At 41.0% G+C, this 14,534-nt stretch overlaps 1 protein-coding gene across 3 annotated transcripts in view; it reads right to left on the reverse strand.

Annotated features, from left to right (window-relative positions):
* RABEP1 (rabaptin, RAB GTPase binding effector protein 1) overlaps window positions 1-14,534 on the reverse strand; it is a 47,029-nt gene that overhangs the window by 5,290 nt on the left and 27,205 nt on the right. For all 3 annotated transcript variants that reach the window (XM_051809291.1, XM_051809292.1, XM_051809290.1), the window contains exons 6-17: window positions 13,140-13,275; window positions 12,253-12,431; window positions 11,198-11,323; window positions 8,548-9,015; window positions 6,511-6,615; window positions 5,693-5,809; window positions 4,819-4,917; window positions 3,251-3,391; window positions 2,340-2,529; window positions 1,985-2,040; window positions 1,454-1,552; window positions 748-864 (exon numbers count right to left, since the gene is read on the reverse strand). In XM_051809291.1, the coding sequence (XP_051665251.1) occupies window positions 748-864; window positions 1,454-1,552; window positions 1,985-2,040; window positions 2,340-2,529; window positions 3,251-3,391; window positions 4,819-4,917; window positions 5,693-5,809; window positions 6,511-6,615; window positions 8,548-9,015; window positions 11,198-11,323; window positions 12,253-12,431; window positions 13,140-13,275 (1,833 nt within the window). The remainder of the gene's footprint in view (window positions 1-747; window positions 865-1,453; window positions 1,553-1,984; window positions 2,041-2,339; window positions 2,530-3,250; window positions 3,392-4,818; window positions 4,918-5,692; window positions 5,810-6,510; window positions 6,616-8,547; window positions 9,016-11,197; window positions 11,324-12,252; window positions 12,432-13,139; window positions 13,276-14,534) is intronic.

The following is a 14,534-nucleotide window of genomic DNA, read 5'->3' on the forward strand; positions in this document are numbered from 1 at the left end:
AAATTCAGCACCTCCTCTGTGCTGGAGCATAAAGGGGGGGGCAAATTCTCCAAACACAGACCCTGAGGGGGAGCCCAGCCCAGCCTTGGCTTCCTGAGGGACAGTCAGTGACTCTGCAAACACAAACTGCAGGTCCCTTCGTGTTCTCTCCAGTTCACAGCAGCAGAACAGCCCTGACAAACCACAGCTGGCCTCCATGAACACCCCTGACAAAACTCCTTCCTCCAGCCACCTTTGGCATCTCATCATCCTCCACAGCTTCCACTTCTTGGAGGGAATACAAGGAAAGCAACAGTGACAACAGCAAGGATAAGACTTTTAGATGGCATAAACAAAGCAGCAACTCTAACACAAAGATCCCTTTTACAGATTCATATCAAACAAGTTCTTTCCTTTGTCCTCAAATATTTGCACCCTAATGATTTACTATGAAAAGTAACACAGGAGATGGACAGTGAAAAACATGGGTTTAAAGCCCATCCTTTATGGCTCTTTACAGATCTTTTTAGCACAATAATTGTGTATCTTTGCTGCTCAGAATAAACTGGAATTAAGTAATCAGAATAAAATCCCAATAGGCTTTAGTAATAACATCGTACTAGGAATACCTAATCAGTTTATTATACTACCAACTTTTAAAATAGTCCATAAAGACCAACATGAGAAAATTACAACTGCTACTTGTTATTTTGCACAGAAACAATGAAACTAAATTAACACCTCCCACACTGATCACACTTTCCTTACCTGAAGTGTCTGAGAAAGCTTTACAAAATCTCTCTGCACTTGCTCACTGACATCTAATTCAGTCTGCAAACGCTGGGCTTTGTTCTTCTCTTCAAACACCAGCTGCTCCAGGTTGGCCTGGAGAGGAAAAAGACTCTTTATGCCATGCTTAAACTGGATAAAAAAAAGTAGAAGCTTGCATAAACTGATTAAAGAGTGATAGCAGAGCAAAGCAGCAGGGTATTCTCAGAGTCCTGGCAACACATTAAACCAGTCTTTCCACACCTCAGTTTTCCCAGCTGCAAAATCAGGGGCTGATACCCACCAATACCCACTAACAAATGTCATTAGGCTGGTTAATGGCTGTTAACAGGAGTGACCAGGGATCTCAAAATGCAGAGTTCTGAGTTTTAATGAAATATGATCCCAGATAAGGGCAGTAACCTGCTGATGAAAATACAACAGTGGTGAGTTTTAGTCAGAAAAGTATTTGGGGGAACAAAGAAAATCAAAATGAGGGTGAGGGGGCAATTCAGCAATTCAGCCCCACTCCTTTATAAACCCAAGTGCAAAGGGATTGGGGTGAGGATTTAACCCACACCCAGGGGACACTGTTTCTCTGCCATTCAAAAGCTTCTTTTTTTTTCATTCTAGTGACACATTCCCTGGCCACAGCTGAGCAGCATAAAAGGTGCAGATATGCCCCACACCCAGCCATCACAGCTACCTTTGCTGCAGTCTCCTTCTTCAGCTGTTCTTCCAGAATGTTCTTTGCTTCCTGCAGACTCTCCAGCTGCTGCAGGTTTTCCTGTGAAGAACTTTCCAACTATATAATAATAATTAAAAAAAAAAAGTTATTAAATAAAGCTCCCAACATTTCAATCTTCCCAGAGTCCCCCCATAAGGAAGCACAGCCTAAGTATCTTTCTGGGCCTCAGAAACACACCTAAATAACCTCTTCTAGGGATAAAGAAAGTACCTGAAATAACATTCAGCTCCATTTATTTCTTTTTGGAGCTGGAGAGAAATGTTCAAAGACAACATTTAGGTTAGTACTAAGTATCCTTGTATAGGTTAGGAATTAGTTAACCCAATATTTAGGTTACAGATTAACAAACAGACCAAACACCTTCTAAGGAACAGAACTATGAATGTGTCCCAGTCCTACAGTGCCATCAATTCAGAAAAAAAGAACCCTTTGTTTAAAAAAACCCAAACCAAACCAACCCAAAAATTCCACAGTGAAAGGGCTCCTTACCTGTTCTTTTTCCACTTTTATTCTTTCCAGTTCAGCTTTTAAACTGGAAATGGAAGCTGAAAAAACAAAGAGTATTAAAGCTTAAATGCAAGAAACACGGGAAATTATTCACACCCTGTTTACTGCCATGAATATTTAAAAGAGGATTAAGCCCATGTTACATCAAAGGTACCTCAAAAGCAAACAAGTACAAAAGATTGTACTTTTGTTTTCAGAAGCACAGTTTGGTGTATCTGCTATCAAAAGTGGCCAGTATTTAGAATTCAGATAAGTTAGTGTATCACAAAATCAAGTCTTTGTGCATCTCATGAATTTCTAATATTCCTATTTTGAGACTCTTTCACCCCTGCCTCACCTATTTCCTCTTTGCAATTCTCTATTTCCAGCTGTAGGGTTTCTTCTATATTTTCTTTCAAATACTGCTCAGCCTGAATCTGTTCTTTTAAGAATAAAATCTCAGCCTTGAGCTTCTCCTCGAGGTGATCAGCTGCTGTCCTCACACTAATGATGTCTTCACGGTACTTCAGAATCAGCTCACGGAGCTCCTGGAGGAGGAAATAGGTGTGTTAGGATCTTTAGCACCCACAGCACTGTATTTACCAGCACCCAAACCAAAAATAAAGCTATGCTGCCCTGAGGTCTCTCCCATCATACCAGACCCTGCATCTATCAAGATATTAGAACAAAAATCCAATTTTTTTTGGCCACAGGAAATGAAGAACATGTGAAGATTCATGTCCCCACAGGCTTATTATGATGCTCTCCCTGCCCTTCACCTCCCCCAGTCTTTTAATCTTGACCAAAGGGGGTGGCCATGAAAGGGCTGATAAGGTTTGTCATTATTCCATGGAAGGGCTGATAAGGTTTATCATTATTCAAGGCTCAGGATTATTACTGGTCTTAACTGGACAGGAGTGACTGACTTTGCTTGACTTACTGAATCAATGCACTGGAGCCCTGGTGACTGAACACTTGTGTGCCCAGTTGCCAAATACAGCTTAAACTGGCTGAACTGGGCTAAACCCACACTCCACTGACAACAGAGCAGCCATCAGGGCACAGGTAACTCATTTTATTATCATTTATCACTTTACACCAATGGCATAGTGGGATTAGGCTGCTGGTTTTGTACATCACAGACTCACAGGGTTAAAATGCCAATTATTGTTCATTGTGCTACTTGAGACAGCTTTGTGATAAAGAACAACATTCCAGTGAGATCCAGTCACATGCATTTTTGGTGTCAGTGAGTTAAAAATGTTTTACCTCTGCTGCTTCTGGTAGGATGAAATCTTCAGCCTGCTGTAAGGACACGTGCAAGCTGTGCTTTCCTTGAAGACTTTCATTATCTTTTTGCAGTCTCACCAACTCTTCTGAAACCTGCTCCCTTGACTGTGTCAGGACAGCCTCCAGTGCAAAGAAAAGCATAAATTCTCACTTAGGGTCATGCTCAGATCTCTTCTGCTCCATTTACTATCACCAGCAAATGCTTTCAAAAGCCTGGGGAACTGATTTTCTTTGTAAAGAAGGGAAACAAAATGATGGTGTGGATCAACATGAGCCTCTTGCCTGGCCTGTGCACCAGGGATAAAGGCAAGATCAACTTTAACTGTACAGGCAGAGAGGAGGAAGCAAGTGATAAATACAGCATTGCTCAGTCTCCCACTTTTCTTCTGTATTTATCCATTAACTGGCTGTGCTCATGGAGGGGTAGGAGTGGGGGAATCACATGTGGTTTCAGGAACTGGCAGTGTGATGTTTATTGAAGTGTTTATTAAAATTACAGCACTCAGCTGTAAGAGCAGGTTATTAAAAAACCTGAAGCATTCCTCCTGAAACTTTCCATGGTAGGTGTCTGCCTCCCACTGTTGTCTGAGGGGAACATCAAAATAGATGATCCCTTGTAAAGAAAAAGGATTAAGAGGACATGCTCTGCCTGCATTATAAAAGGAAAAAACACCAGTGAACTTTTCCAAGAGGAATGGTTGGTCTGGTATGGGGAATCAGGGACTTGAGCTCTCACAGGAGCTGGGCCATGGGTGGGCAGCATGAAAAGCAGACTCAGATTAATATATTTTCTGGGTCTCCTGCACCTCCTCAGACATGCTCTCCCACAGAACATCTCTGCAAGCAAGGCCCTGATGTCCTACAGACAACACCAGACCCCAGAAATGGAATACTGGCATTCATGAGGAGGAATTCTCTTAGTCCCCCAGAAATGCTGTGCCAGGGAGGAAAAAAGAACCACCTTGATTCTAACACAGGAGGGCATTAATTGCTCCAAGGAAGTCAAGCTTAGCTCTAGAACACGAGGTCCTACTCCTATTCTCTGGCTTAATTCCAACAAGATGCTCAGAAATAGTTTAAGAAAATGAAGTTCCCATCCATATCTCTTCTGGGTGTTAAGGCTGACATTTTAAGCCTGACCTGTAAAAACACTGAGCATTCATCTCTAAAACTCAAGAAAATATTCACTAGTGATGGTGCTTGTGATGAATCCTGAAAAACTGCCTGGAGAAATTCTACTGTCTTCAGATTTGAGGTAAAATTAAGATACTAAAGGGGCATTAAATGTAGATAATAAATAAGGGGAAAAAATGTTGTCTAGGGATCTCCATACACATGAATATGCATGACCACACTATAACAGACTGACACAAACTGTTCCAGGTCCAGCACTTGCCATCACAGCTCACTTGACCAGTCTCTCTACAAGTTAAGATGCTCAGCTCTCTCCAGCCAACTGGGCAGCAAGACAAAGTCTTTTACAAACATATTGAGCTCCAAGGGTCAGACAGGGCTGGCCAAGGATTTTTGGGTTTAACCTGCCTTACCATTTGCTCCTGGACACTCCTCTTGGCTTGCAGAAATGCCTGCTGCAGTTCACTGAGGAAGTTCTCTGACTTCTGACACTTGGCCATAAGCAGGGAGATCTGAAAAAAAAAGAAAACCCACACAGACATGTTAGAAATAAAGCATGAAACAGATTTTGAAGAAGAAATAACCCCCAAAGTTCTCTTGCCTGCTATTAGTAATAAATACTTTGACATTTCAAACTAATCCCCTGAAGTTTATGCTGTTAATTCCTCATTCAGTAAAACAGGAGTGCAGCTCAAGGCAGTAAGGAGAGATGCTGTGCTTCTATCCCAATAATACACTTACATGCTATTTACCAAACTCTAAGCAACAAATAAACTGTTAACTCTAATCAAATTTAAAAGTAAGCCAGTTCACAGGCACTAAAAGGAAGCTGCAGAGGTTTTTTCCTAAGTTTTCAGCATTTTTAAGGTAATTTTTGTACCTTTTTCTGAAAGCACTCACCTTCAAAAACTTTACTGTTATTGTTTTTTACAAAAACACGAGGTAATTAAGTAATGCTTAATCTTACTGTTAAGAGCATGTTTGGGTTATTTCATACACAGGTCACTTCCAAACTCAAACACTACTCGAATTCCTATTATCACTCTGTAACAGATTTCAAGGTTAGAGTTGATATTTTAATGCCAAAATTTGGTAGCACGATATCAGAGACATGTTAGATTTATCTAGAAACTGTGCAGACTCAGGTGGAGCAAAACTAACCCTAGAAATTCTCATTTGTGTTGCCTCTCCAGTCAATAGTCCCTCTGCATCTAACACTAGAGGAGTTTTTGTTACATCCTTCTGAAGAGCAATATTCCCACCATCTCTGTCACCAAATGCTTGTACCTGATTAGAGGAGTCTTCAGCACTTTGTTTCATGTAATCCTCCAGTTCCTGTTTCTCCTTCATTGTCTTTTCCAGCTGGTCATTAGCCTGCCTCAGCATCACCTGCAGCTTTTTCACCTGGGTTGGCACAACAAAATCATTTCATTTTCCATTGTCTTGGGGAGCATTTATTTCTTGAACCACAACACACCTCCAAACCACAAAACCAAGTCCAGCAACCCAGAAGATCCTTTGCTGTTCTTCTGAAACACCCTCCAGTACAGATTATCCCTCTGAGGAAACATGGGACACCATGGGACACCAGGCTGCTCTGGCCCATTGCCATGTAATGACTTCAATCACTTATTTCAAAGCAGAATGTGACTCATCTGAAAACTGTTCTTCAGTACATGACAGGAAACAAAGATCCTCCAAGACCCTACAGTCATTTGATGCTCTTAGGATGAGGTCCTCTGCTGTTAACAGTTCTTCCAGTATCAAAGATAATAGAATTTAATGCATGACAAGCATTTTAAAATATAAATTATGAAAGATACTGACTTCAGCATGGGCAGAACACTTTTTATAGAACAGTGCCTTTACTGCATGGTCTTATAGCACCAGATAAAGTGGTTCTTGGAGGTGAATCCTTCAGAAATATGCACATATTGGTGCTCATGACCACACACTAACAACAAATCAGATTATTTCAATAAAATGTCACAAGTTATCTAGATTTTAATTGAGCAATGTCAACACACTTAAAATCAGCTGCAAAAAAACCAAAACAAAACAAAACAAAAAACCCCAACTTTCTAAAGTGAGAAGAGAAATCCCACCTGGTCTCTTGTCTCAGCCTCCTGGATCTGGATGCCTTGCAACTGCTTCTCATAGTTGGAGCACATATCACAGCGCCTGCCCAGCTTGTTCCCTGCATTCTGCACCTGCAGAACACACAGTTATCACCTGCCAGAAAGGCCAGGAAAGTCTTCAAGGAATGCCACACACTCTCAGGTGTGCTGTGTGATCACAAAATATTACAGGTAAGAGACAGTGGCAGATTAAGTTGCTCTAAAAGGAAAGGATAACGTGAATCAGCTGTGGGATATCAGCTTTTCCTGGCTTGAGTCCCACTCTCAGCACAAAGGCAATAAGCCATGACATGGAAGAGTTCATCAAGTCACTCAGTGTGTCCTTTTCACATAAAGAAACCAAACAGGAGAGACGAAAATAAAAGTGTGCAGCAGAGAAACAAAGAGTAAACCTGCTGCCAGTTTGGAACTGTAATGGGTTTTGGCCAAAGGGACAAATGGAAGTTCTATCAAAGGTTCAGCTGCAAGTCAGGTTTGAGCTGAAACTGTGTTTGTATTTGCTGCTCCATGTCCCACCTACACTGAGTGGTGTCCACACCCCCAGCCTGTGCTCCTGCCTCCAGAAACACGTGGGAAGCAGCACATTTCTGCTCAGAATTCTAAGAAAGGGTTGGAGTAAAGCATCAGCAGAATGGCAACAGGGCAAGGAAATACTCAAGAGTAGGGGATTTAACTCAGCTCTGAGATCAGGATGCTGTCATTTCTCCAGACACAGCAAATCAGCAGGAAAACAACAACAATAAAAAAGCAACTTTGCAACAGGTTTGGAGAGACCTCCTAAGTAATGATTTGCACTTATTAAGGAAATAAAAATATCATTAGTTCTTCATTTCATCTGTCCTTTATCTGGTCTCTTCTTCCCTGCATTCTTACACTCCTTTTATTTACCCCCATCTTGTCCTCTTTTCCACCCACTATGGATTGTTATCTCCCCCCACCCTTCCTTTTCTTCCCCTTAAAGTGCTGCTCCTTGGCCTCTCTTCCTCTGAAAGAGTAACCACAGGAAAAACCAAATACTCCCCTTTTCAGCAAGAAACCAAATGCAAGCTTTGAACTGGCATCACAGAAAGCTGCTGAAAAATGGACAGGCAGAACACCCAGAAGCAACAATTTCCTTGGTCATCCACACTGAAACTGGCACAGGGCTTAGTCTAATCTGCTGCTTGTCGCTCTCAGAAATGGGTTTCTGATGATGCAAGTGCCTAAAAATTTCCTGAAGCTCCCTCTGTGGTAGCTTTGTGTGTTAGGCATAGTTTGGATGCTCATTTCCAAATTGCACCCCAGGCAGAACCCTCAGCAAAAGTCCTTGGCACACACAGCAGTGTTGTTAGCTTTGCTCCTTCCAGGTCATCCCCAGTTCCACTATAACACCCTTTCCTTAGTTTCCCATTTTCTCCTTTTCTTGGAGTTCTCCCATCTTTTTTCACCCTCTCACACAATCCTGAGATCAACAGCCAGCCCTGCCAGACCCTCCCCAAAGTGAAAACCACCCTGTGTTTAGTAAAGGTGACTGTCCCATGAGCAGAGCCAGGTAACACTGTTCACATCCAATGTGCTTTACCTACAGAAGCATTCCAAGAGGGAAAAGTGAAAAGCTGCCTATGGCTCTTGCCCAGAGATGCTGTGGCTGCCTCATTCCTGGAAGTGTTCCAGGCCAGGTTGGATGGGGCTTGGAGTAACCTGGGCTAGTGGAAGGTGTCCCTGCCCATGGCAGGGGGTGGGACTGGATGGTCTTTAAGGTCCCTTCCAACCCAACCCATTCTGTGACTCTCTGATTGTGCTTTCAAAGAGCTTCATTTCCACCAGCTCCCTGGAGCCCTCGGGGAGTGCTGCTGGCTGTGGTTTCCAAGGCATTTAGGAAGAGCAGCTGTTATTACAGTGATGCTGAAAAAAAGGGAGCAGGTTATGGTGTCCTGCTCTCTCCTTTCACACCTGGCTGTGTGCACAGCAAAGGAGGCAGAGCTTTGCCCTGGCAGGGCAGTGACAACAGCAGTGGGGACTCACCTCCTTCTGCAGCAGGTTCCACTCTGTCTCGCTGACCAAGCGATACCCGCTGGGAGACACATAAGCACTCTCCACGCCCTGGGTGACACTGGAAAGCAGGGAAGCAGTCTCTTCTTGCTCCGGTGTCATAGCTTTGATTGCTTTTTCCTGATCTTTGGTTAACATGAACCCACTTGGCATTTGCAGAGATCCAAGGGAAGCTGTATCAAAGTTCTCAGACACCGAATCCGCTCCAACGAGTGGCCCGAAATCCGACTCGTCCAGGTTCCCAGCGGACTTTGCTTTGTTGTTGTATCCTAAAGCTTTGGACTGTAAAGACCCAGATGTCCCCAGACTGTCTGTTGACTGTGCTCTCCTTAGTCCATCTTTAAACATATCAGTGTCTGATTTATTGAAAGACTCTCCAGAAGAAAGAAGCAAGTCTGCATCCAGGGAGTGGACTGAGCCGTGGGTGCTGTTCACCTGCACCTGGGATGGGAAAACAAGGAAGAAAAAATTACATACTCCATCTTGGTAAGGTACAAGAGGAATGTTGGACACCAATATCAGACCTGGTAAAGGCAAATTTAAATTGGCTTGGGCAAGAACACCTGATCACTGAGCTTAAGATGGCAGAGGAAAGGACAGAGAACTGCAGTGTGCCTGCTAGAATTAAAAAAAAAAACAAATAAAACAAGTAAAGAAGAGTCTTCAGTTAACAAAATGTTTTTGTAAGAATCTGTCTTCCTGCCAGACAAGCAAGGACACAGTCACCTTCCATCTTCCAATATCTGAGACAAGATGTTTTTTCCCCTAAAGAGATAAACTTGCAATATCCCTTCTACAACTGTAACCTAAACACAGTAGGCAAATACTCCACCTTCACTAGTAAATTCACAAGTCTTTCATAAACCAAAAAGCTTCACACTAACAAAAAAATTAAATAAAGAATGATATCCTTAAAATCTGCTCTGTACTGACGAGTGAATGTTGTCGTTCTGTTCCTTTCTTCTGCTTTGAGCATCTCACAAAATACTGAAATATTTTCTTCACAAGATTATTTGTACATAAAATAAAATGAAAAGGGAAAAGGCTGGGCTTGAACAGAAAGGTATCCTGGGGAGGACCAGCACCAAAAGTCACACAAGCTGTCCTGTGACGTGTCTGAGGCACATTAAGTCTCCTGATCTATTTTTATTTTTTGTAGCACTGAAAAGAGAGCAGCAAGACTTTATTTAAAAAGCATATGACTGCTTTCAAAATACCTTCCAATATATTATGCACTTTTGCTTTGCCATCAGACACAGGAAGAAAATAACACTGAAAACCAGCCTCCTGAGAAAAATTATCACTTCTGAAATAGGTCCAGCAGAGACCAGCAGGCTGCTGGCACTTCATATAGGTGCTTATAACCAATAATATATATATATATTATGCACTATTGGATTATGACTGTTGTAAATGCCTTGTTTTAATAATTTTTAGGCAATAATATTTTTATTTGCATTTGTATATATGAGTTTAAGTTCATAATAAAAATGTCAAAAAAATACAGACTTACATAAAACTGTAGATTTAGACAACAACTGTTTGGTGATAACCAAAAAAAAAATCAACAGATCATCTGTTTGTATTGCAAAGTGCCCCACACAGAAGGGCTCAGAACTCAAATTATGACAATTTGTAAGGACATGATGGATAACATGATTCATTACCACACATCAAACATACTCTGTACAGTTAAAAAGGTCATAAATAACAACAAAACCAAAGACATATAGAAAACCAAAACACTTTGGAAACTAAGCCCTTTCTCAAAATGTAAAATTTGCCACTATATTTAATTCTAGGAATTGTACAGATGTTTGTGATTAAGGGACTAAAGCATATCCAAGGAACTGAGATTAAAGAAAACAACACAAGATAAATTTTTTGTTCACCACCAATGTGTCTCATTTGCATATCTGGGTACAGAAGGGTCAGTTTACACACAGAAGTTGTAACAGAAAGTTGTGTCCTGACTGTAGGATGAAGAGTAGAAGTGGATCTCAGCTACATTTAGATGCTATTTCCACATTCTGAACTGTTATAAATCCTTGATAAAAATTAAGAGCAGACTCTAGAAGAATACAGGTTTTTTCCCTTTGAAAAGGATAAATAAACCAGGTAAAATACTGGCTTACTCTGGAAATTCTCGAGTCTCCTGAAGCTTAAATAAGCTTCTGTAGCACAAAAACCTAGTGGGTTTTTATTAATTTTTCCTTCTTTTGACTTACAAAACCAAAACGGACCCTGTGAAATGGTAAGTACAGAATTCAACAAGTAGGTTAGCAAAGTAGCCACAATACCACTTGCTGAATGTTCAGATATAATTGGCTTAATTCTGAATATTTAGGTGTGTTAAAACATGGTCATAAAGCCCAAGAAAATGTAACAGCAGTTCACATCCAGAATGCAAAATGTAAATTACCATTTTTAATGGCACCTCTCAGGATTGTGCAGTGTTGTCTTCCAATCTTTATTACAATTTATATACTCAAGTACACCTCCAAGGAGTTTTTATTGCTTAATAAGAATTAGAAGCTACAGAGAATGAAGGAGACTAACTTTGCACTTGCATTTGCAACGAGCACCCTGAGGAATGTGCAAGTGAAAGATCCAATGTTTTTACCTCTTCATTAGAGAGCTGGGTCAGGGTTTCCTCAGGGGCCAGAGAACATGAAGCTTTTGTTTCATCATCTGAATCTTTCTGCTTCTCTTCCTTTGTCTTGCTAAGCCTTTGCTGATCATCTTCTTCCTAGAAATCAGTGGTCAATGGAGAACACAAATAAAAGGGGATTCAATTTTACCACAGTAGTCATGACATCAGCTTTCATGATAAACTAAGCTACAAAAAAGACACAGGAAAATATTATTTTGGTTAAATCCCCAGTGTTTATCACAGAAGTATTCTTTTAGTTAAAAAATTTAGTGTTCTTTTCACAAGGCACCCAAACTGACTTAAATGAGAACCTGCTTTCCAAGCTTAGTGGCCAATTCATGTTTTAGAATAATTTTATTCAAAGAACATATTACCTAGGTCAAAATTCTTATTATGGGCATTACCAAATAAGGAACAAAACTAGCTGCTACACTGGCTGTTGCACAGAATATATATATATATATTTGCATCCCTGAAGGCCCATTAACAGCCATTTACAAGCATGAACTCTAAAAGTGTGAAAAGAGCAAGTGCCTTCATCACTTTAAACAAGGGAATATAAGGGAAAAGAATCCAAAGAAAGACATCATAGATCCTTAAGTCATAAAGTATGTACACAATCATTTGTATAAGATAACTTAAAACCAAGGTCTTAATTTACACCTAAGATATGTATTTGACTGGAAAAACCTAGAAAGAAGTGAAACTTGTTGCCCTGACATCCTTACTCCAGTTGTTTTGCCTCACAGATGACTGTTTCTTCCTTCAAGATTAATTTCTGGATATTATTACCTATTTAACTACTGGCAACATTACTTTTAAAGTTCCTGTATACATTAATATTAAAATGCTGGAGAGTTTCTGTTATAAAACTGCCAGAAGATTCCTGTTGGGACTGTCAGCTCGCGATTTTTGAGGTATTGACACGCTCGTCTCCAAGGCGTGATTTCCATACCTGTTACACCACATCAAACCTACAGCATCCCAAAAAAAACAAAAAGGAAAAGAGGGAAGCAGCCAGTAACCTGATCCTTTTTTTTCAGTTCTTCCACCTGCCGGAGCTGCTCCGAGGTCAGGACCATCTCCATCCTCTGCATGTCCCTCATCAGCAAACGCTGAGACTCCAGGAACTGGTCGTTGGCTTTTTGCCACGTGTGTTTCAACTGGTTGTGCTGCTGCCTCTCTTGCTCCAAGAGGTGGCAAACTGTGCAGAAAGAGAGTCACTCTGAACCAGAATTGTTTTAACATCTTTGCCAAAGAGATGCATTTCGGTGAATAAAAGCAGTTATTGTTCTAATCACACAGTCGGGCTCTGTTCAACAACTGTTCAGGATGAAATAAGACATTTTCTTAATTCCCAAACTTGGCTTTTGATAAGGGATGTATTACTGACAGTTTACAATTTCCCAGTGAGGAGGCTAACACCTCAACTCCATTCATGAGTTCTAATAGTTTATTTTTTGCAGTGATGTTTTCAAAAGACTGTCTCCTACATCCCTATTTCTTTCAGCAGCAGGGTCTGGATTTCATTCCTCTGCACTGCCATTAACACACCCACTCCAGCACCAGCACTGACACACCTCAGGGAGCCAGATCACTACATTATGGAAATAATGATCATAATGATACACAAATAAGACACATATAATAAGAATGAAGCTTACAACACTTTAAGAACTTAGAAATTCAGCAGCATCCCTCGAGAAAATGAATGGTTCTGTTGTTTTTCTCTGCCATAAAAGAACCCCACATTCAACAACATTTCAAGGCCTTTCACATTTAAAAACACTGCTTCCCCCTCCCAGTTTCTTTAAATCCAATTCAAATAAGAGATGAGAAAATAATTAACAGCTATGTTGGGGTTTGCATCCTTAAGTGAAAAGGAATGAGAGGTTTGTTATTAGGGAGGTACCTTCATGGAGTTCTTTCCGCAGCTTCTCTGCATCTTCCTGCAGGACTGATTTCTGTGTGTTGAGAACAGCCACATACATCTCCAAGTCTGTCCTGCATGACTTCTCAGCTTCCAAATAATGGTTCAGTTCTTTAACCTGAATCAAAACAGGGAAAGTCAACCATCCCAGTCTGGGGACACTCTCAGGAATTTCCTTCTTGTTAGAAGTGAGTGTTGCCTGTTCAGGTAATGGACGGGTGCTGAAAGGTAAGTTTATTTCTAGAAATCACAAATATTCAACTTGCACAATGCTTGTGTTTATTTCTGAACACATTACTCATTAAAACTCTGCTAAGTACAACCTATCAGTGTAACACAGTTATAACAGCTGGATCACAACAGCACTGAGATGGTAAAGGGGCAAAATATCTCAGGAAAGCAGATAGAGAATCAATCCCTTAATTAGTGCTGATAAGCCAACAAGTAAGTAGGATGTGGAGATGGTTTAAAATAACAGTAGTCAGAAAACAGGACTATGGGGCAAGCTTGAACTGAGCCTAAGAAGAGAGAAAACTTAGGGACAGACAAGAAAAGAAAGATTCCAACTCATGAAATACTGTTGTAAAAAGAAAGGAAATCTGTCAGTGAAAAGCAATTATTTCAAGAATTACTGAAGAAATATATTTAGATTGTTTTCTTCTTGTTTTTTAAATAGCAAAGCTAACAAAGAACTAACAAAGCCCTGCAGAGGCTGAAGAAGCTCCGGGGAGAACCTTTGAAGACAGGGATACCTAAACATCTGCCAGACGTGATGGAGAAACAGATCCCATCTTGGAACAAGGAACAAGAGTGAAAGATCTCTTTATGGCACTATTCAGTTTTATGGTTTGCTGAGTCACAAATCACAGGAGGTTTTATCCTGGAGGAAACAAAAGCCTTCAGGCAGTTCCTAACTGGCTGCACAGAGCTGCTGTTCATCTTCCTCACCACAGGCACCAGCCCAGAGCTCAGGACAGCCCTTGGGCTCTGACTGCCACTGACAGTGGGACAGCTTCTCCTGCCCCAAGACACCAAGTCTTCCATCTGCTACAGCCTTTAAGCCTTTGAGATGGAAAAATCTGACTCCCAGAGTCTCTGTGGCTCCAAGTGTGACAATAAGCTAAAGGCCAGGCTTCTGGACGGGTGCAAAGCAGGTATTTTTTCTGGAGTTTTTTCTATTACAGACCTGAAGCTGTGCAATTTACTCTGAGCAAGATCACACACAGACACACTGCCAACCCCCAAAACAAAGATTGAAAAATATATATACAGGCTAAATATGCCATTTGAGCTACAGGAGACAAGATGTATGGGGCATGAAGAGCTTCACGAGACACACTTTTTCTCTCTTACAAAATTTTGACTTCTCTGCACCAA

This window comes from Manacus candei, unplaced genomic scaffold (assembly GCF_025592945.1).
Source record: "Manacus candei isolate 608988 ecotype Guabito, Panama unplaced genomic scaffold, ASM2559294v1 h1tg000076l, whole genome shotgun sequence".
In the NCBI taxonomy this organism is placed as follows: domain Eukaryota; kingdom Metazoa; phylum Chordata; class Aves; order Passeriformes; family Pipridae; genus Manacus; species Manacus candei.